Source organism: Acanthochromis polyacanthus, chromosome 18 (genome assembly GCF_021347895.1).
Source record: "Acanthochromis polyacanthus isolate Apoly-LR-REF ecotype Palm Island chromosome 18, KAUST_Apoly_ChrSc, whole genome shotgun sequence".
Taxonomy (NCBI): domain Eukaryota; kingdom Metazoa; phylum Chordata; class Actinopteri; family Pomacentridae; genus Acanthochromis; species Acanthochromis polyacanthus.
The window spans coordinates 12,902,342-12,925,867 of record NC_067130.1 but is presented as its reverse complement, the minus strand read 5'-3'; the positions used below and the strand labels follow the sequence as shown (position 1 = coordinate 12,925,867).

At 39.2% G+C, this 23,526-nt stretch overlaps 1 protein-coding gene across 1 annotated transcript in view; it reads right to left on the bottom strand.

The window, feature by feature from the left end:
• Positions 1-267: 267 nt before the first annotated feature.
• Positions 268-23,526, bottom strand: part of itga1 (integrin, alpha 1) — a 73,086-nt gene continuing 49,827 nt past the window's right edge. Inside the window, exons 10-30 of the mRNA XM_051938608.1 lie at positions 23,334-23,407; positions 21,563-21,710; positions 20,369-20,514; positions 18,752-18,895; positions 18,381-18,632; positions 17,991-18,121; positions 16,950-17,125; positions 16,684-16,835; positions 11,589-11,699; positions 8,578-8,654; positions 7,932-8,061; positions 7,759-7,836; positions 7,603-7,679; positions 7,009-7,098; positions 4,607-4,709; positions 4,341-4,457; positions 4,161-4,259; positions 3,984-4,088; positions 3,725-3,820; positions 3,500-3,613; positions 268-2,215 (exon numbers count right to left, since the gene is read on the bottom strand). Of these exons, the coding sequence (XP_051794568.1) occupies positions 2,159-2,215; positions 3,500-3,613; positions 3,725-3,820; positions 3,984-4,088; positions 4,161-4,259; positions 4,341-4,457; positions 4,607-4,709; positions 7,009-7,098; positions 7,603-7,679; positions 7,759-7,836; positions 7,932-8,061; positions 8,578-8,654; positions 11,589-11,699; positions 16,684-16,835; positions 16,950-17,125; positions 17,991-18,121; positions 18,381-18,632; positions 18,752-18,895; positions 20,369-20,514; positions 21,563-21,710; positions 23,334-23,407 (2,477 nt within the window). The 3' untranslated portion in view covers positions 268-2,158. The remainder of the gene's footprint in view (positions 2,216-3,499; positions 3,614-3,724; positions 3,821-3,983; positions 4,089-4,160; positions 4,260-4,340; positions 4,458-4,606; positions 4,710-7,008; positions 7,099-7,602; positions 7,680-7,758; positions 7,837-7,931; positions 8,062-8,577; positions 8,655-11,588; positions 11,700-16,683; positions 16,836-16,949; positions 17,126-17,990; positions 18,122-18,380; positions 18,633-18,751; positions 18,896-20,368; positions 20,515-21,562; positions 21,711-23,333; positions 23,408-23,526) is intronic.

Below are 23,526 nucleotides of genomic sequence, written 5' to 3'. Positions count from 1 at the left end.
AGACACAATAAAGCAGCAAATTCTCACATTTCTTATGCTGGAACCAGAGAATTTAGCACATTTTTGACCGGTGAATGTCGTAATTGTTAATGGATTATCAAAACTGTTCAACAGTTTTCTGTCAATTACATTATCTTTAAATACACCAATTATTTCCGCCCACTGTGATGAAATGTAATTTGAGAAAGAAAATGAGTTTTTAACAAAATGATCGTGGGCAGGATAGTAATTAACATAGCCTTGCAAAATTGAAAAACGATCAAGAAGTTCTTTGTAAAAAGTCTTTATTTTTGTACATAAGATTCAGTTCATTTCTGTGCTGATGAGGACACATACAGTCTGACAAACCAGTGCATTACAATGAAGACTTCACAGCAGTGTCGAAGGCTGGGCCGGTGCTCACAACTCTCACTTTGTGCCTTGCACTTCCTCAGAAGTTATCCGAAAGCAAATCTGATCTGAGAAAATGACCCCAGACCACCTCAAGTGAGCAAAGAGAGACCGACAGCTCCACCCTCGTGCATAAGCCCGATGTGGCCGTACAATCGCAAAACGACTAACAGTTACACATTCTGTACATACAATTATTACATGTGCTTCGTGTCAACAGTGGAAAGTGAGAGCTGAGGAGTACTAAAATATTCCGAGGCTGCCTCGTCTTCTTTGGATTTTCCCTCAGCTTTATTACACAACAACGAGGAGGGAAAAGTCAAGAAACAATCAGGAACACATTCTCCTCAATATACAATATAATCTCTTCTAACACTTTGTGTAGCTGTGCAACTTCTGGAAACAAAAACAAGGGAGAGAACCTGAATGAATAAGGTACAGTGTACCGCTTATGGGCTGTGAATCTGTTTAGATGGATTAAACTGATGAGTGGGGAGACATACTTGTGTATTTCTAAATTAAAGAAATAATTTGCAAATGAAAAAGCTGACATTGGTAGAATCTCGTCTCAATCAGCCTCGACTTTCAAATCACAGCCATTCAACGAGTTGGAAATATAATTTTCAATCAAATAAAACCAAAATAGTGGATACAAACCCTCATCTTTGTGTATATTTCAGTACAGAATAATTATACTTTCCTTTTTCATCAAAATATATCGCTATTTACATATTTGCATCAGCTCTGAAATTGTGACAAAAGCCAGATAATTTTCTACTGTGTCAAACGTTAATGTTGTCATTCATGATACTTGTAGCACCTGAGCGAAATCATGTCTCTGATCACAAAGAAAAAAAAACATTAAATTAAATGCAAACACAATTATATACATTTTTAAGCTTTACATTTGTGAGCACTTATATTTACAGTACAATCAAAGTTTTGGATTTTGAAGGCGCAGCTTCCTGTATGCCTCAGTAACCACGGTGACATTTAACCTCACAGCTGGTTAACTAAAATTAAAAGTATAAAAAAACAAAAGCACACACACTGCACCTTTGCTTAAAAAATGTTTCTGTCTTTAGCCAACATTTGGAAGTAGATGATGTGCCATGTTATACTGTTAAAATTCAAACAAACTGCTATAAAATGCTAAAAGATACAGTGTTTCATTAAAAACAAGGAGTTTAAGCTATCCGAGCTCCAACATATGTACAGTTCACATATCGTCTTGTTAGAGCTTCGGGCTTTCATGCTGTGATGCTTTATATATGTGTAAGGTGGCTTAGGCAACTTTGGATCCTCATAGTGAAAAACCTGAGTACTTTTTTGTTCTAAAGCTGGAGTGCTGCTAATTCTGCTGTATGTAATACAGTTATATGCTGTTACTTTGCCAACAGATTCCTGGTAGGTGATGGCGTCTTCCTTCTCACCTCTGGATCCTCTTCTTAAACTGCTTGACCTGACTTCATGTTTACTGTATGTCTGCGATAAAGAAGCTGGCGTGGAACAAATAGCATTTATAAATACTTCCGATACAGCGAGCGTCTGTGTCTCTGTACGTGAGACCATCTCAGTGTTGTAACTCAGTGCTTGAAGCAGCACGGTGAAAGAGCGAGGAAGTATTTGCAAACACTATCTGGTTCATGCCAACGTAGGAAACAGTGACGGTGTTTTCCAGGTAGTCGGTGTGTCACAACACTGAGGTGTCTGTGGGTCTTGTGGCGTCTCCTCCATCTGTCCGCCTGATGTCGGATGTCTGGACATCTCAGTTCGCCATTTCCTCCTTTGAGTAATCCCTGGATTTTCTTTTGAAGAAGCCCAACTGGAGGAGCAGAAAAGATAATTAAAAATCTACTAAAAAGTGACTCATTCGCAATTCACCAGATATTTTGGAAAATAAACCTATTTGGTGTCTTGCTGAGAGTTATTATGGAGAAGAAGACTCTTATCTGTCTGTTGAAAATGAAGATGAAACCAGGAGATGATTAAATTAGCTTAGCATAAAGACTGAAAACCAAAAGCTGGACTGGATCTGTCTCAGTCATTACCATAATCTATCAAGCAGCACTTCTAAAATCTAAAACACACTACATCTTACTAGTTCATACAAAACCAGAGAAAAAGCCACATTTTTATACGGGAGTTTTTATTTGTGTTTACTTGGGTCTCAACTCAATATTAAAATGACTCTAAAACGCATTCAGAAATACTATATTAACCCTTGTCTCGTCCTGTGGATCAAAATTGACCCATTTTAAAGTTTGAAAATGTGGGGAAAAAACTGATTTTCACAGTGAAACTTCTGATGTCCACATTTTCAATATTTTTTGGGAAATCTTTGAACATTTTTTGGTGGGAAAAAAACATGTTAAAAATGTTTCTTTAAGAACATTCACATAAAAATCAACCAAAATCCAGCAAATTTCACTGGATTTTGGTTGGGTTTTTTTTGTGAATGCTCTTAAAGAAAATAGAAGTTTTACTGATAGATATGTAATCATTTTATATATTTTTAGGATTTTTTTGGAAGATTTTTACTCATTTTTTGAAAATATTTAGAAGAATTTTCTTGCCAAATTTGAGGGATTTTTTTTTTTAAATAAAAATTTTAAAGGGAACCTTTAAGGAATTATTGGAATTTTATTCCTGAATGTTTTGGAAATTTTCAAAAATTTGTGGAATTTTTTTCCTGAATTTTTTTCAGAAAAGGAAACAATATTTTTTTGGTGCCCGTAAATGAGGACAACAGGAGGGTTAATGTTGTTATCTACACACTATTTGGCCAGAGGCGTCTACACATCACCATGTACCAGCTGAGATATTTTTATGTTGTGAAGATTTACTGTGTTCGTTACAGATGTATATTAAACAGAACAAATGTTCCACCCTGTTTCTAGTCTCTATGCTCAGCTAAGCTCACCTTTCTCGGGTTCTGGCTTCATATTTAACATCAAGGAAGCAGTCACGGAAAAAGCAAATTGTTTTTCAACTGATTTTCCAAAATGCTGAATTGTGTTTGCACTGCAGGGACAAAATACCACAGCTGGCTGGGATGTATTAGAAGATTTGAAATACTGTGCATGCCGTATGATTCAGGAAATCTTACCCTCCAGAGAATGAAGATGACAAGTGCTAAAATCAGCAGTCCTATGAGGATGCTGAGGATGATGATCCAGAAAGGGATTCCTCCTATGGTCTCTTTCGAAACCTGGATCTTCACCTGGTTAACGCACACAAATGCCATAAATGTGTGCATACATGTAAACACACACAAGCATTTACCAAAAAGTCAGACAATACAAGCATATAATAGTAAAACTTTGTGACTTACACTTCTGGTTTTGCCGTTGCTGCCCAGTTCAAACACCTTTGTGTTTCTGAGCGTCAAAGTGGCGTTCACTGTCATGTGCAAACTGGAAAACTCGCCCTGTAAGACAAACCTCCTTTAAATGTTTGCTTTCTTACCTTTCCATGAGTCAGACAGCTGCCAGTCTACTTTACTACTGTGCTGGTGTGTATTATCAGCATCCACGACAAAGCAGAGGCCACAGAAATGAAAAATCAACAGTCGCATGTGGTCTTGAACGTACCTTTATGAACGTAGGTTTCCACACTCTGAACGTGACGTTGACTTGGCTGATTTTAGCTTCGGGGATGGAGCAGCTAAATGACACACACTCTATGTTTTCACAGCGCTGTTGAACAAATCAAACACTGTAAGATAGGAGCAGCTCAGCAGTCTGTAGAAAACAAATCTGATCACTCACCAATAGGAAGGCACTGAGCGTTTCTTTCTTTGGTTCGGGCTTTACAACGCTCGGGTTAATTTTATCAGGGTTGATCCAACGTCCTGCGTTACATTTCACCTGCAGAGTAGTGAGGAGCAAACATCAGGCTGGGTCTGTTTGTTTCGACACTATTGTACATCCATGTGTGTACATACATACCTGTGGGCTTTTGGCGACATGTGTCAGGTACAGTAACCTGTTCTTCAGCGGAGACAGACGAGGATACGCCACTGTGAGGTCCAGAGGTAGAGACACATTGCTACCTGACTTTTGCACCTGAGGACATGAGAGGGAGATGAGAATCAGGAGTGGCCTCTATTGTACTGACGTCCAGGGATTACCAAAGTATCCCATCTGCATGCAGCTGTATACTCTATGTTTAAATGAATAAATCGTCAGGTATGATCATAATGTGCAGACGTTACCGTGTAGCTGATGTTGACCTCCTCTCCAATCATCCTGGTGTCATTGATTTCCGCTGCATACTGTTCGCCCTCTTTTACTACAATGTGTTCATCCGCATGCACCCTGGAAGATGCACATTTTAAAAAGACATATTTTTCACTTCTCAGTAAGAGCTTCAGAGACAGATAGAGCTTCAGAAAGAATCAAATTTAGATTATGAAGTTTTTAAATTCTAAAGATTATAATGTCAAAACTCTTGGTCCCACTGCACAACAAGAAAAGCACAGGCTGCTCAGTCATTGTATAGTTGCAATCATGTGATCGTCAGCAGGCAGCTGACGTAGCGTTCACTTGTTGTCATAGTTACAGTGACGCCGTACTGCTATCTAGCATTGATACAGAAATCTTTAACAAATACATGGATCCAGACTATAAGCCGTATCACCGCCAAAATCTAATCAGGTGGTCCTTGTGTCATTTCTGACCTTCCCTGAAAATTTCATCCAAATCTGTTGGTCTGTTTTTGAGTAATGTTGCAAACAGACAGACAAACATACACCAATCTTCACGTAACTTCCCTGCGTTCCTTGGTGGAGTAATAAGAGACTCTTTGTATATTTGTGGTTTCTAATGACTTCATTATAGTATCAATATATCATTTATTAATGTTTTATGAACTTCAGCCCAGTTACTAGTAAATATTAATATGTATTTACTAATTCTGCCTGCAATACTGTATTTTTGGGCTGCTTTGGAGCAGTACAAGAACATGTAAACAAACCATTAATGTGTTATCACCCTGTAAAGATGCAGTGCTGGGAAACAGCTAACACAAAGCAGCAGCAGTAGCATGTGTAATGGTGTTTCTGGCCACTTAATGGATGTAACTGTGATAGTCACCCCCCTTCACTCTGTTTTACTGCCTAAGAAGAATGTTTGGCTATTTGGCAGCTAAATGCTCCACTATGTTAATCAGCTATTCGCTACCATTTCATCTGCCTGCCTTCTGGTGCTTGGATGGAGGCATACATTTGGTTTTTAGAGCTGTTTCATCTCTGAAAACAGATGCTTACTGCAGCTGGAAACAACACTGATGAGAGCAGGGACAGTGAACACAAACAGTAAATTTACAGCAAAACAAAGCACTTAGTAGGAACAAACTGCACAGCTGGGTAATAATTGACCATAGATACAGTGCTTTAAATGACCTGTTTTGCATAATACTGTGTTGATCTCTCTGAATCTGAACAAGTAAAACGTGGACCTCATTCATAGACTGCGTCACACTACAATAAGGCATCAAGCTACTGTGAAAGTTGGAGCATAATTAGTTGCTCATAAAAAGTTACTGGACTGCAAACCCTCTTCCTCAAGCTCAAGAGTCAAACTATCCATAGAAATTTTTGTTGTTTTTACTTATGATAGCAGGATTGGAGAAGTCAGTTTGTTTAATTTTGATCAAAACTAAAATAACAGTGGAATAGATTGCCTTGAAATCCTGCAAAGACATTCAAGGTTACAACAGGATGAATGCTACTGATTGTGCTGATGCCCAAGCATTTCCTGTCTCGACCACCACAAGGCTGACCGTTTCGTTATTTAGCTAAATGTCTCAACAGCTAACGGTTGAATTTTGATGAGGTTTGGTACATACAGTCATGGTCCCCTGAGGATCAACTATTAAAGTAATCACCAACTATTTAGAACATTAATTTCAAAATAGTTTGGAGTATAAACAATTAGTAAAAGTAAAAAAACAAGTTACAATTCTCTGACTTCAGCTTCCTGAAAAATGAATATTCTCTAGTTTCTGTTCCCCTCTGTGACAGTAAATGTGATATTTTTGGGTTGTCGACAATTTGATTTTAAGATGCCATCTTGGACTGTTGGATGGCTTTTTATCATTTTCTTGCATTTCATAGACGAAACAACTAACTGATTAGTCACCAAAATAATCAACACATTCATCAACAAATACATTTACTGCAGCCCCACCAGAAGATGAATCCTGATAACATCTGTGTGTGTCTGACTTTCCATTTGGCTTGGTTGGCATGTTACATCGACACTGTTAGCATGTTAGCATGCTAAATACAGAACAGACTTTTGGTCTGGTTAGCTAAGATGCGTGCTATTTTAACACAGGATATTCAACACTGCGTTATTGAACAGTGGTACCAAGATGTCTTTACTCCAGATAAAAGGAAGGACAAGAAATCTGATAAATTACTATTGTTACTTTAAGAACAGACATTACTTGGTGGATATTTTGACTTGTTAAAAACATTAGACAGGAGCATCAAGAAAGTATGCCGTTATACCATGACAAGTTAAAATGTCCACTATGAAAGGACTACAGACACCAGCATTGCATTCATTATTAAACAAATGCTGGTTCGCTGTCATTTTTACAGCTACTCACACTTTGAATGTGAGTCCAGCTTCATACTTGACAGGGATGGAGATCTGCACGCTGTTGTCATGCTGAGTAGAAATCAGCTCCTCACTGTCACTGTGGCAAATTAAAAAACACATTTGTTTCATTGAGATGCATATTAAGTTATATACACAAGAAAAGAAATTCACTCTTTTTTTGTGTTCATCCTCGTAGGTTGTTTTTTTTAAAAAAAAAATTCCTCATGAAAAACATCCCCACATTGAGTCAGTAACAGCTCAAAAACTGTGATTGAACAACCTTAGGATCTAAAGATGAGAGCACTTGGAAGAAATTTGGAATAAAATAAGTCTCTCTGCCCTCATCACCAGGCCAGAGTGAGATATAAAAGATTTACTCTCTGGTCTGATCAAAAATGTAACTTGGAGAGTAAATAACACATTGACAGTGATGTTATTGAGCCTGCTCACCTGCATGAACCACAATAAATATTACACTCATTTTAGTCAGAGTAGTCCTAGGTGGCCCCTTTAGTGAATGTGCAACATTTGACAACCTGGGAGAAATTAATCACAAAACACAAGAATCATCAGTTTGAAATGTAAACACAGATTCTCTCACCTTGTCGCTGTCACATTGATCTGAATTTCTTCCTGAACATGATTAGGATTCCCCTCAAATTTCACCTTAAAGTTTTCCTGTGGATTTCAGATCACGACTATTTAGATATATTGTCCAGGTAATATGTGACAAAGATCCTGCACAGCTGAAACTAACCTCCACATTGTTCCCCAGGAAGGGGTATCCGACAGCACACTCCACCTTGGTGTGGTTCACAGTGCAGTCTTTCTCTGGCTGATAATGAAAAACAAAACATAATAACACATATTGGTTCAATTCATACCGTGTATGCTAATATGACGCAGAAAGAGGAGAAGCAGGAATCTCACCTCGACTTTAACATAGTTGATGTTTGGTGAGAAACTCAGGATAACTTTGGTGTTGTACGCGTTGTCTTTGCTGTTTCTGATGTTGATGTTCACGTCAATCTCGGCTTTGCCGTTTACTTTGATAACCATGCTAGAGAAGAAATTAAAACCTGTTAGGCTGTGCTGCTCACATCTCCCCACAAGGGTGCAGTCATGCTCCGGAAGGGTTTGCAGCTAAGAAATCTCTACAGACACATAGTACATATTAAAACAAGCTCTATGTGAAAAAAGATACTTTTGTTATAAATAAAACAGTTAGTGGTTATAGTTACAGTTCGTCCTGCCCATACAGGCTGTGAAGAAATCCCAGAAATGTGACAAGAAACAACATTCAGTCATCGTTTTGTGCAAAACACATTGCCAACACTATGGCTGCAGCAGACAGCATTACAAGTGTGGATGTTTTCCTAAGTTAGCATAAAATCGCTTCTTTGTGTTAGTGTCCATCCACTGAAGGAATAGGAATGATTTCTTTGTAGTCTTGGTAGACAGGAAGAGAAATTACAGCTACCAGTGCTGATCTCACTGCATACTGACACTACTTCTTGGAGATTTTTAATAATAGACGTCATCAAAAGGTGATCATATTCTTGCTAATTCCACTCACCTTTTCACATTAGGTTCTGCTTTGAGGGAGAGATCCGCAATGCACTTTTCATCACCTCCACAGTCCACTAAAGGAATCTACAGGGAACAAAAAGGACAAAAAAAAAAGAAAACTTAAAGCTTTCCTATACTCGATTAATGTTTGACACCAACTGAGTTCAACACTCGGAGACAGGCTATTTTACGTGCTCTCATCCCATCATGTCAGGATTTCAACAACAGCTTTTCTACCTGCCTGAACCAAAAATCTATTGATCAAGCACAGACTGTACACAACTCAGCTGCCAGGCTTTTATCCAGACATTAACACATCATTTCTGTTTTAACCTCTTTAAGGCTGGCTCCCAATCCGTTTTGGGTAGATTTTAAGAGATTATTGATTACTTTTTGACCCTGCATGGCTTCTCTCCTACTAATACTGTTGGCCTCTTAACGCTTTAGGTGCCAGAACAAATATGTGCAAATACATGCTGGGCAAATATCACTCTATTTATAATAGAAAAGGTACTTTCTTCTGAAGAAGAAAGTAAGGGACTACTGCTGCTGGTATTATACATTGCTGTGGTATTGAGTCTTAAAAGCATTTAAAAAGGGGACATCACAAGGCTTTTAAATGCTGTTTTGGTACTAATTCCATTAAAAATACAGCAGCACAATTTTCACTTGGTCTGTATTTGGGCTGGTGAGCTCAGTGGTGAACTTACAGTCAGATGTAATCACAGTTTAATAAGCTAAAATGAATGTAGTGTAATGCGGCAGTCTAGCAAATATTCTAACTTTCATAAAGCATATAATCAGTTTATGTAGCAATTGGTTCAGAGGGGTGATGATTAAACTGTAGGATCATTTAGGAGGATGTAGTTTGTGATGTTTTTCACTTTTTTCAGTGAGGGTCAGTAAACTTATAATTCATGATATTATTTAAGGCTTATGAAGTTTTGTGTATTCCCATAAATATAAAGTATTTAAAGGTAAAGTGTGCGGAATTGAGTGGGATCTACTGGCAGAAATATACTGTAATACTCAGAATTACAGGTTCACTATTGCATAATTCCAATAACTATAATTGTGGTGTTTTTAGGAGCTTAGAATGTGTTACATTTCCACATTTCTTTTCTTCGCTTAGGACAAACAAAGCAAATTCTGGCTCTACACAGGCATTTTGCATTGAAGTATGACACTGTAGCTTCTCCAACACCCTTGGAGGAGGAGGGTGAAATGCTGGGTCCCCACTAGAGGTCACTAAACCCTACATATTGGTCCTTTAATGGAAAATGATCAGGCCTGAACTAACCGTGACGTCACCCATTGGTTTCAACGCCGAGAAAATGAAGCCCAGATTTTGCTACTTCCTGGTCGCCATTATGGATTTTTTGGAGCCAGTGACGTAAAAAGCGTCATTAAACAAGCTGGACCGGAGAGCAACTAGGGGCAGGACCAGTCTATGGGCGGGCCAGACTAAGACCTGAAGACTCTCTTATCCTGCCCACATTTTACCGTAGAGCCTTCTGTTGCTGCTTTCGGAATAAAAGGATCTGTCAATCATTCCAGACAAGACTGTCTATCAAGTATAGCCACGCCTCCTGGCTCCGCCTACTTTAACGATTTATTTAAAATTCAGTATTGATTTATTTTAAGATGGGCCACCTGATCTCTCATTTTGACCATGAAAACTAACGGGGAAAAAATCCTGAGCTGTAGAAAATCAGTCTATCAGATTTTATTTTTTCCGGTGATGAATTGGGGTCTATGGAGCAAAAGCTTTTTGGAGCCAACACTCGCGGAAGGCGTGGTATTGCAAGTTTTTGACACTTCCGGGTGGGCTTCATTTTTGGAGCCAGATGCTACGTCCACTATATATACAGTCTATGGAAATGATGATAAAAAAATACTGAAAGATTAAAAGACAAAACACAATATTTGTATATTGATAGATTGTAGTTTTTCAGTTAGATGTATATTGAAGATTTTTTTTAATCATTTAATGGAAATCTATGTGAAAGCCATATGAGACACACTTACAGTTCTCAAAGCTCAGTATTTGTATTAGTCTTAAAACAAGTCCAGGACAAATATTTCAAATAAATTGTGATATTTGGCTTCAGACATGAGCACAGAAATGAGAACAAAAATAAGCTGCTGCTGCTTCTGTGTATTTGTTTAATCCTGCTGACTGAAAAGGGTTCAACCAAATGACCTTAATTTCCTTTGCCTTTTCCCTCTGAGTGCTTGAGGGTCACAGTTGCATTTGTTCCCATTCTAAAAGTCTCCCACTGGACCGTCAGGATCAACAGCGTCTACTCTCCCAAGAAAGGACGAGAGACTAGAATGTCATGTGCAGCACAATGTCAGAAGAAAAACGGCAGCTTCCGTTTGATGACTTCCTCTTTCTCTGTGTGTGTGTGTGTGTGTGTGTGTCCCTTCTCTTCCTTTCAATAACAATAACAGGAGAGGCCCTAATAATGCTTCCTCGCCTGTGGAAGTGCAGCCTGCGTTGCTGTTACGACAGTATCTGACACCGAGCGGAGTCAGGATGCTTTTAAACACAGCTATGATCCTGTGTTTACAAGTGAGTCGAAGGCGGAGCTGCTAGTCATGTTTATTTCACACACTCCTGGGCTTTAATCGCAGCCTTTGTGATGCGTAAAAGCACACTTTGGAAACATCACTCATTGCAACAATTATCTAGGAAAGCCTCTTGTTAGAACAAATATGCATGTGGGAGTGTGGGAAGATCGTCCTGGCTGTTGGTGTTGAAACACTGATGCAGACTGGAGGAAGCCCTGAAGAATGGCAGTCAGCTGTTGCAGATGCTAATGTTCTGTAACTGCAGCATGCTTGGAGTCCAAGGAGAAAAGCCCATTCCTCTTGGATTATAAAGACAGACAGATGGAGGATGTTTGAGATGAGGTTCAAATCCTTCCTGTCTGTGCCTTTAAATCTTCTGCTTACTGTTATCTGGCAGTTCATTTACCGAAAATGACTCTTCTAAGTGATATAAAGTGGCCTTACTGTCTTGTTGATGGATTTGGGAAGGTTTTCATCCAGGACGGGGCCTTGGTCCTCATTAGCTAGTCCAAACTCCAACGACACCAGTAGAGGGTCTCGGAAGTCCAGCCGGGTCTGAGAGGGAGGAGGATGAGGAGAAGAGAGGAAACAGAAGATGAAGGAAGAAAAAGAGGAAGAGAAAATAAGCAAGACAGACTTAAAGGTCCTGTTGTCCTCATTTACGGGCACCAAAAAATATTGGTTCCTTGTCTGAAAAAAAATCAGCAAAAATTCAGCACAAAATTCCACAAATTTCTGAAAATTTGCAAAACCTTCAGGAAGAAAATCCCAGTAATTCCCTAAAAGTTTCCCTTATAAGTTTTTTTTTTTAAAACAATCACCCCAATTTGACAAGAAAATTCGTATGAATATTTTCAAAAAAATGAAAAATCTTCCAAAAAAAAATCCTTAAAATATCTAAAGTGATTACATATGTATCAGTAAAATGTCAAATATTTCCTTTAAGAACATTCATTCAAAAAAATCAACCAAAATCCAGCAAAATTCACTGGATTTTGGTTGATTTTTTTGGGAATGTTCTAAAACATTTTTAGCATTTCTTTTTTTCCACCAAAAAATGTTCACCCAAAAATGCTGAAAATGTGGAAATCAGAAGTTTCACTGTGAAAATATATATATTTTTCCACATTTTCAAACTTTAAATCGGGTCAATTTTGACCTGCAGGACGACACGAGGGTTAAAGGTCCTGTAGTTAATTTCTTCGGGTGATCACACTTCTATTTAAAACTGTGTTGGTGTATGCAGAGGACTGATGCTGTGAAGTTTTGCTGTATCTTATTTTGTTTATAAGACATGGTTCAAACTGTAATTAGGAGGAACTGATACTTCAGAAATGTTCACACCAATCTCTGAGCCATTGCAAGTGAGAGATATCAGGGGTTTCTGACAGTGGTGAAGTCTCCCACTACCAGAGTGAAAAGAAAACTGTACAGTTGAGGATTATAAAAACATAGATTGGACTGATGAATCTCCATGTGTGCTGAGGCATCAGATGGTTGGGTCAGAATTTGGCATTAACAGTATGAATATATGAACCATATGAGCAAGTGTTAAACAGTCCAGGCTGCTGGTGGGTGTTGGGAATGTTTTTTCGCTGCACTTTGTACCTCGTAAAACCAATCAATCAAAGTCTGCATGCCAGAACTGACAATGTCCATTCATCACAACATCCACCACAATTTACCATTTTCTACGGCTTCCAGCAGGTCAAAAGCAAAGCCAAATTAATCTCAAACTGGTTTCATGTACATGACAAAGAGCACAGTGGATTTTGGTGGCCTACTAAGTCACTAAGTCATCAGATCTCAATATAACTGCATACTTTTCGGATATGACCGAGCACGAAATTGTGCAGCTGAAAAACCTTAAGACATAATGTGACCATGTCAATGTTGGCAACAGAGCTGAAGGTTTTGCTAAAAAATACTTTATTGCAATGTTTTTGAAGGATATTGTGATTTGATATGTGACATAATTTCTTAAACTACTGCTTCACTTCAATTTTCACTAAAACATGGTGGAGCTACACAAACAGGATGACACGAATATGTAAAATCACTGACAAGACAGTTTCCAACACTTCATGGAATCCATGCAAATAAAAACTGAAGTTGTTTAAGGAGCAAATGGAAGCCCTGCCCAGTATTAATATGGTGCACCCAATAAATGCCTCACTGAGACCAAATACAAAGCTTCACTGACAAACCATCCAACATTTCACTCCAAACTGATGGTTTGAGAGCAAAAGTCAGAGAATCATCAGCCACTGGAAACCATGAACATCTGTATAGCTTTTGTGCTGGTTTATTTAGCAGATGCTGGGATGATTCATTCAGTCATCCACTGATTTAATGAAAACTTAATCACCAGTTTGTGGAACTGTGGCACCACAGGAAAAGCCACAGAGTTACCAATGTCATAAAAGCCATATATCAAAGATATCTGATTGAAAATCAAAAAGATCAAGCATTTACTGGTGCTAGAGGAAAGGTCACAGTCACTGGGCAACACAAAATACTATTATTCCCATCCTTAGTGCACCATGTATATAAAAAGAAGCTTAATCCACCAGAGTAAATGAAAAAGCATGTGTGAGTGCGCAGGGCTTTAAGTGATTGAAACATGACGATACAATTTTAGAAGAGCTGCTTCACATTGAGGCTTGGCATGTATTGGAAAGTCACAGTGAGGCAGAAATATAGGACTTTGTTGGGCTTGTTCCAAATGGTGATTAAACTGAAAACGACCCTGACAAAGAGCACAACATGAAAGCGCTGCATCTTTAGTCGGGTACATGATGGACCAGAGTGAAACGTCATCAGTCCATATTTCCAAAAATAACAAAGACTGGTCAGTGACACCCTCTTAAAATAATGGCCTCAATCATTTTTTCGAGTTTTTCAAAAAAACATGAAAATCTGAACCCTGACCTAGGCCATTATACAGGGTTATTCAAAAAGAATGAATCGATTTCATTTCGCAATATTTTAATAAGGAAAAGCAAGTGTTCTACTCACAATCAAATTTTATTTGATGTTTAAGGTCATTGAACGATATTGAATAACAATGATCCACTCAGTGGATGGTGTTATGCTGATACGCATCTGGGAGGAATTGTCTAGTCGCATTGACGTTGCCCATGCTGCAGGTGGTGGCCACATTGAACACTTGTAAGACAGGAAATAAAAGTTGAAGTTGATTGTGAGTAGAATACTTGTGACTTCGCTGGAGTTTTCTATTGCTTTTCCTTATTAAAATATTGCATAATGAAATTGATTCATTCTTTTTCAATAACTCTGTACTAAAGGGTTAGAATCGCATGACGTGTTCAACTGAGGATGTAGGTGATTTTACCAGAGGTGGTCAGCATTATGACGAGACGATTTAGGCAAAAAAAATAAGAATTTTTGTCAAAAAATGGCTCAGGCCATTATTTTAGGAAGGTGATGATGTTATATGTAACATGCCATCATGCACTATGTTGACAACTGAATCATTTTCACCATTGACTAGCTCCTGTGAATTTCATTAAAGTTCTTTTTACACATATTAGGCTGTAGTGTCCAGATCAACTGGACAACTGGTTGGTAGATGCTCTCTGGAAAATCTCTTCAATAAGGAGAAAAACGGCAGATGAACAGACTTGCAGGATCAATCTGGTATTTTTGGCAACTGGAGGAACAGACTACATGAGAACATCTCTGCGTTTTCTCAGATTTAAACTTGCCCTAATCTAATTGAGACAATGATGTGTGGCTCATTAAACATTTACTGACTGTTTACTTGCCTGCAAACAAACTCACATCACGTAAGACAAGAAGTCGTGGGTGTGGCTACATTTTGATAAAACTAAAAGTCAAAAAGTTGTGTAGTTCTTGCAACCAGCAGTTTGATTATTGCAGTTCTATAACCAATATGGCAGATCATCTAAAGACACTAAGGTCTTGACTCTTGTACAGGAGTTTTAAATCCAAGCAGATTTTGAAATCAGGTTGCTTCAGACACATAAGGACAAAGTTACCAGATATTTTTACTCTCTAATCTGAGACATGCAAACTTCTCTGTGCGATGGAATTATAATCATAACCTTCTCGATTTTGCCTTGCAAATGTCAAACATGTTTGATGTTAATCAGGGTGGCCTTAATAAGTGTGTGAAAAGCTTTCGGTGACTTAAGAGTGAATCTGTAAACCTGTCGCATTACCAAACAATCTCAACTGTACATGAGTTTAGACCAAGATCTCAAACCAGATTTCTCCTGTGATTGTTGGGAGACGAGAAACAGGGATAAATCAGACCCAAAAATGAAATTTCAAAATATTTCTCGTGCTGTGGTCACCAGTTATAGTTTTATTATCATAAATCATAAGAACATATGCAGGTTCACACTGGTGTTTTCATTCCTGCCAATAAGACTAGCATTCTGAGTTCACTTAGTCCGGCCTACTACACCCAGAGATAACATGCAGATTTTTTTCCCAACAACCAATTGATTGGTTAAAGACTGGGTGCGATTTCTGCCTACAAAGATGGTTTTCAGCTGACTACAGACATACTGTCTATGTGCAGCAAACACAGTAATAAATACTAGTGCGCCGACACAGAATAGGAGACCGTTTAATACTGATGTGGACGAGGCAAAGGAAGATTTGAATCCAGCATTCTGAAGTTTTCCTAACAGGTTTAGAGACGCTGCATCAGCACAGATTAGGCATGTATATATTCCCAGTGCGTCTTCTTTTAGTTCACGCAGCTGTTGTCAGATCTGGGTTTGGTCCATGTTGGTTTGAGAGGAGATAGATGTAATGCTTTCTGCAATTGGGACAAATTTTCTGACCTCCGAGGACCTCTGCCCTGAAATATGTGGGAAGCTTCTGCACAAACTGGCACACAAGAACAGAGCAGGTATTCATGCTCAGCACACACAGCAACAACAGCTGTTTCCACTGATTAGTTCCTCTTTGTCTCGCCTAGGGGCAGCTAATCAGAGAAATCCATGGCTACAGTGAAAGTCTGGCTAAGAGTAAACTGCCGGTAACTGCTCTGGTTTACAGTAGGCGGTGCAGTGGTAACGTTCAAAGGTTTTGGTTGTGATGAACAGTGTGTGATGACCTTGTTAGATCATATGTTGTTGTGTCACATGGAGAAATCTTGATCTGAAATGCCACATATATTCACCCACTTATTTATCTTTGCTCACTCTTGTTCTCTCCCCATCTCTCCATCTGTCTACACACAATTTATCACCCAGACCAGCACGGGGCTGAACTGAGCCGGCTTTGATCAGGATGGGTCTGTTTCATGTTAGAATCAAGGTCTTGCTGCTCTGTATCGGCCTTCTCGCAGCGTTTTCCTGTCTCCTCTCTGGACAGCAGCCCTCTAACGCCATTTACATCTCCAACAATGAATGGTAAATGGTTGTATTTATATAGCGCTTCTATCCAAAGCCCTTTACATGATAAGTCACATTCACCCGTTCACACACTGATGGCGGAAGCTAAAGGGCTAAAAAATAATCATATGGATCGGAGTACTTGCCGACATCATGAAGGTTTGATTCACGCATCTTCCCTCTCTGTCTGGGATGACGAATGCCTTGGTAATCCGACGGTCATTTTTATCGTCCGTGTTAATAAATGAAGCTCTGGCTTTTGCACGCAGAGCATCCAGAGTCAGAGTATAGCGGATTTCTGCAGGACAAAACACATAAAAAAATATGCAATGAGGAAAAGTGAGACAAAAATGAACTATGAAAGACTTAGGATCATCAACAACATCATGTTTTGTTTTGTTTTGAAGTTCACCTGCAAAAGGCTTTAAGTTCTGCTGGTCAGATTTGACACTGTAGAAGAAACACACTTTGGTCGTCACACACACAGATTTGCGTCCACCGTGTTCACACAGGTGCTGAGACTGCTGCAGGTTGATTTTAGCAGGGTTGAAAGTCATGTTGGCGTGCAGCTCTGCAACATCTCTGGACCTGGAAATATGAAATAAGTATGCAAACGTTTAGAAAACAGCACCTAAACACGGTGCATTTATCCAGGTACTCGACCAAATTTTAATTTTAGGTGCTTCTTTCTATTTTCTGATATTTTTTATTATCTCTACATCACGGCCACTTAGATTTGTCTTGTGACCCTTTAGAGAGGGCCTAAACCGTATGTTGGAAACCCTAATTGCGACATTGTACATTAGTTAATAAAACTAGATCTGGTTCATCCAGCTACAACAGCAACATGCTAAGCACACACTAGAGAATTATGTAACAGGCATGTGTCACTCAAGGCCCATTTTTCTGCATGATAAGTACATTTAATGCAGTATGTGTGTCTGCATGCACACACATTTTCAAAGGATGCAACAAGGAACGGATGCATCTTGAGCACAAAACTTGGCTCTAACTCTCTCCATCCAACTGTTAAGCTTCCTAAAACACAGCCAACAGTCCAGGAAGAACCGTTGTCTGCTGCCAAATCCCATTTAAACTCTAAGCCACTTGGGAGATGAAGTTTTCACACAGCTTAGTTGAGCTTCTGCCAGTAGAAGCTATTGGGAAAAGGTCTGCCTGGGAAGTTAAATCATGGTGTGGCCTGATGTTTCAGAACTTTGTGGGTTGAAGTCTGAAGTATGTGGCCGGGCGTTTAAACAGAGAGATCATTAGGAAGTTGTTGGTCTCCAGCCTACAGGCCCAGTGGGACATGCACAGCTGTCTAAACCCCAACAAGACAATGTAAAGCGGACATGTAAGACAATGTCTCCGGGATATGAGCGCTGCTGCTGGTAATGATTGAAGTGGAATGTGTAGCTTTTGGAGCGAATGCTGACATCTAAAGATGTCTCACCAGAATAGAGAAGCTCCTCCTAGACCTCCTATGGTAATATCAGTGATTCCATCTCCATTTAGATCCATGACTCCGTGAATGGACTGACCGAAGAACTTCACCTTTTCACCATCACCCCCTGCAGGAATGCGCTGAGGACAACAGAGTAAAACACATTTAAGAAGACATTTTGGTTTATTTGAACCTGGCATTTACCAAAAATGGGAAATTGTGGCTGTGCGGTGCTGTGCTGACTTGACAAAATGAAAAAAAGTGGAGCTCACAAATAGGGGAGGACTCTGTTTAAATCTAAATTTGGAAAGTTAATAGGACACTCCTGCAGCACACAGGTGGAGACAGAAACAGATGTGGACGATAGATTGTTTGGTATTAGCAGTTCAGTGATCTCACCTGCACATATTTCTCTTTCAGTGTCGTCTTGTCTCCATGATAGATGTAGACGGCTCCTCTGTGATCATTCTCAAAAGGTGCTCCAATCGCCACGTCATTAAACCCATCAAGGTTCATGTCTGACACTGCTGCGATGGCCGTACCAAACCGGGCACCACACGGCTCATTTTTATTAGTGCAGCTGTCTGAGTGGGCAGAACAACATGACTGATGGATTGGCTTCAAAGTAAACTGGTGCTCGAACTTGCCGGCCTGGCAATGAAGCAAAATAAGACCATCAGAGAGGATGATCAGTGGTTCGATCATCACAGCTTTCTCATTGTCAAAGCCGACCAAACAAATCAGACAATGTCCGTGTCAGTGTTCTGTACCTTGTTGAGTTTGTAGACGTAGACTTGTCCCTGCTCGTTTCTCTCTGAGCCCATGTACATTGGCGCACCGACCAACAGGAGGTCCGTGTAAGAATCCCCATCCACATCAAGAGTCTGCAGGACGCTGCCGAAGTAAGAACCAATCTGCACACAGGAACCAGAAATCATTTGACAGTGTTTATTCTTTGAACTTCTGTAAAAAGTTTATCTAGAGAGTCCTTGAGCCTACATTTTGCAGATGCTTTGATGGTGTGACTCATGGGAGCAGTAGTTGAATTCCCAGAAAGAGATTGTGCCTTCTTTATTAACCCTCTGTATGATAGGGCAGTTTTGGGGTGCTTCATGTCGATGTGGAACCATTTCTCATTGATTCACATGGAAACAACACAACCATGGCCAGAAATAGAAATAGAAAGAGAACTGAAAATATCCTTCGTGCGATATGACACAGTTATAATGCCATGAATCACAAAAAAGAAAACACTTATTATTGAATTTTGTTTAATATTAACAGTAATAAGAGCAACAAAAAAGGCACTCCAAGGCTGCTCAATCTTGGTATCATTTCCGACGGATGAAATCTTAATAAAAAATGGCATTGCACTGAGCACAGGTGTGTGTTTTTCATGTGTACGTTATGTACGGATACCGAATCGGGTGACCTAAATATGTAGTGGGCGACACAGTTGATGAGACTCGGAAACACCCCCACAATTTATTCAACTGTTCCTTGTATCATTTCTGATGGATAGGTCCCGGTCTATTTGTAGCAGGATCACAGTCATGTGATCGTCAGCAGGCAGCTGACGTAGTGTTCACTTGTTGTCATGGTAACAGTGACGCCATGCCGCTATCTCACAATGATACAGTAATCTTTAACAACTCTGTGGTTCCAGACTATAAGCCGCATCACTGCCAAAATCTAATCAATTGGTCACTGTGTCATTTCTGACTTTCCATGAAAATTTCATCCAAATCCGTTAGTCCGTTTATTTGAATTATGTTGTGTACAGACAAACACAAAGATTCACAGATGAACAGAAGGACAAACGTACGTAGATCATCACATAACTCTGCTGCGTTCTTTGGTGGAACAAAAATGAGAAAACATGGAATCAACATTTTTCCAAACAAATATTACGAGCATTGAAAAAAAAGGTGGATATCAAACTACTTAAAGTAATTTATGTGTTTCCATGCTTGTATCGTCTCAGCTATGTGTAGACACAGCCTGCAGTTCAGCCTTAAAATCCCAGAATTTTTGATATGTGATGGTTGCTGAGTCACAAATGAGTCAGTTGTGCTGAGGAGCCTTGGATTCCTTTTTTTATAGAATCTGGTTAATGCAAATGATGGAGCTGACTGTGGACTAAAAACAATCATAAAATACAGACAGCACAACAACATAACAAGAAAACACAACATTATATATTGCGTATTGCACCTATTCTTATTTAATTCTTTTATTCAATTTATTTTATTCTTATTTAATCTTCTTTTAGGTTTATTAGCAAGTACAAAAGTGGAGACACAGTTAGCTTACAATATGAACAAAACTTGCAAAAAATGCACTCAGAAACAAAGTCTAGGCCAAACGCCAAGCTGGCAAAGACTCACCTGGTCTCCTTTCAGTATCTGTGACACGACAATGTTGTTGGTTTCACTCAGACGGTAGATAACGACTCGGCCTGTGTGGTTGTATCGTGGTGCACCTGTGATGTACAGCACTCCGTCTGGGGTGGATGCTGATTGAACATCATAGCCTGCAGAGAACACAAACACAAGCGCTTACTGTGTTAAATACAGAGCTTACAACACCGACGGGCTTCCTCAGGAATATGTGAAGAATTATCTGCAATTTAAGAAGTCACCCGGAAAAAACACACGCTCTGGCTCCATTTGTGAGGTATTTTTAAAGGCTTCTTCAGGCGGCTGTTTACATCTGAGTGTGTGGAGGAAACTATAAAGCACAAGTGGAAACTGGCAGGAACACACACCCTCTCAGAAAAGCACACAACGCCTCAGTATGCTGCCGTCTGACCATTAGATACGAGCATGTGCCAGCGGCTGAGTTTACAGTACGCGAGCCTGGACCTACCAGTGCTCCATCTAATGACATGTTGATTAAATAACTTGATATTAAGATGCTGCGGTTGCTTCACAAGCCATAAAAGGCAGCAGGATGGAGAGAAGACTCTGTGCATGTTATTTATGTGACAGAGAGACAGAGAGCGAGAGAAGCATCTGCTGTCAAAGATAGACAAATTACATATCTTTCTCCTTCGCAAGGCAGATACTCTATATTTATTCTGCAGCTGTAAAATTTCACTTAATCCCTTTAAAGATCTAGTTTAACTCTCTCATTCTCTCAAGTTGGTTCATTTTTCACTGCAATATAAAGTCCTGCATCTCTATTACCACAATTATCATTTATTAAAAGCAACATTTAAGAGTAAACTTAATATTTTCAAAACCCTGGCACTATGACCACAATAGCTTTGTCACATTGTTCAGTGTTTCTTGAGGTTGTGTCTGAACAAACGTGTTTAAACATTTTCAGAAGCGTTAATTCCAATGTATAGCACTTACCTTCAAAAACAGACCAGGACCAAAGACAGTGTAGAAAAGTGACATTACATATAATCAATTAACAGAAAAGTTGTTTTAGTGTATGTCACCAAAACACAGCAAACTGTACACAAGACATTAAGACATTAAGATATAATATTTGTAAAATGTCCTGGGAGTAACATGTAAAGATTCAGAAAATGCATGTCATTTGGGTCTTTCAAATAATTTCAGTCCACCCACCGAGGTACCCGGCCAGCCCTTCGTACCCAGCCTCAATCTCTGGGTCGTAGAACTGGTGTTTCCCTGGAACGATAGTTTCTCCAGCAGTCTGCATTACTACTGTACCGTTCCAGTCATACGCTCCCACTGCTCCCAGTAACACACCGTCCTGTGGGAGACGGACAGAACTGATATCAGGAACAGCAGGACGGGAGATTAGAAGCATCAGGACCATTTTGGTTCATGAGTGATGTTACTGCAGTTAGGAATAACTCGGATGCTTTAATTAAGTGAAACAAATGAAAAAATACTTTCAAGTTACACAGTCACCACCAAGACAACATAAAGTACTTATGCAGCCTTATAAATCTTTTAGACTCTCAGTCATACTATATGTATTATTTTAAAGTAAGCACTGACGTGGCATACCTACCACTTGAAGCAAAACTAATTTTCAGATGAGCTAGGGTAGTTTAATCTATAAAAACATTATAGTCTATTTGTAAAACATTTGTTTTGTAAACATGAACATATAAAGTTATTAAAGCAAAGATATCCCCCAGAAACGTAACTGAGGTGAATAGTAGACAAAAGTAAGAAAAAGTTCTGCCTAAGTGCAGTCTTTGTGTAAATGTTTTTGTACACCACGATGCAGAAAGAGCAAAGCAGGATCTACTGTTGATACTTTTAGCTGTATAATTGATCAGACGAAAGTTAATCAACAACTCAGACAATGAACGCTTTATGTAAGCTACTGAGGACAAACATTCAGTGAATTCAGGCTCTGAAATGTTACTATTTTGTGTTTTTTCTGTCTTGGTAACTTAATAAAATTGGGGTTTTCTGCCGTTCTGAAGACATTCATTTTTAAATAATTAAACTATTGCTAGATTAATTGATAAAATGATGAGCTGATCACAATGTCTAAGCAAACTACAAATATAGATACATGTCAGAAAATAAAATAAAACATTAGAGAATAACCCAAGTCAGATCATTATCTATCAATCTTTTTCTGTCCAAAGGAAACTGAGTTCTCTAATACGAAGGGGATGGGTTACACAGGACAAAACATGGATAATTTGACACAATGAACTGCATCAAGTGGCTCTTTCCTGCTAATGACCGTCAAAACGTGGCGTCACGTGTTTGGTCTTCAACCAAGTTTGTTGGTGTCTGGCTTTGTTAGGTTGAATGAGCCACCTCACGCATAGAGATGGTGTACACAATGACAGAGGAGGTGATAAACATGAGTCAGGAGCAGGAAGAAAGGCCTGTTTTGTCTTCAAACAGATGTAGGAAATACCTACTGAATGAACTCAAGAAGCGTGTGAAGGGGCAAAAGCAACAAGCATCTGATTCAACCTTCCTTGCCCTCTCGTGTTGTATGTGCCTCGTGTTTGACTTTCTATCTCCGTCTGCCTCTCATGCAATCAGACCAGTCTGAGTGGTGAGAATTCACAGGACAGAGAGAGTCTGTGTCTGGAAGCTTCTACTGACCGAGATGAATCACCCGAAGGACTGAAGATGCAACACTGATAGAGCTATGGCAAAGTGTCTGGATGAGTTCAGTAGCTGAGCAAACGTCCGTGCCAGTGCATACATTTGCACACAAGCAGATTAAATAAAGGGTTCTTTTTAGACTAAACGCCTACAGTCGTGTAAACTGTGCCGTGATCTAAAGATATGATTCACTCGTTTGTCACCCGGTTCAGTCTGGCTCAGTGATTTCTGCTTTGCAAATATGGTATTTGTGTATTAATCAGACATAAACAATTGAATTTGGACTTACTTTAGAAGTGTGTGCACTAAACCCAGTTTGAGACATCTCCATCTCAAAGGAGGAGGTGAAGTTGCCAGTTGTAGCTGCGTAGAGAAAAGTTAAATTTAGCTCCATATAAACAAACTGCGCACAATTGAATTTTGTTAGTATGAAACATGACATATTACTTTTTTAGTCATAAATATGAAATAGTTTCACATTT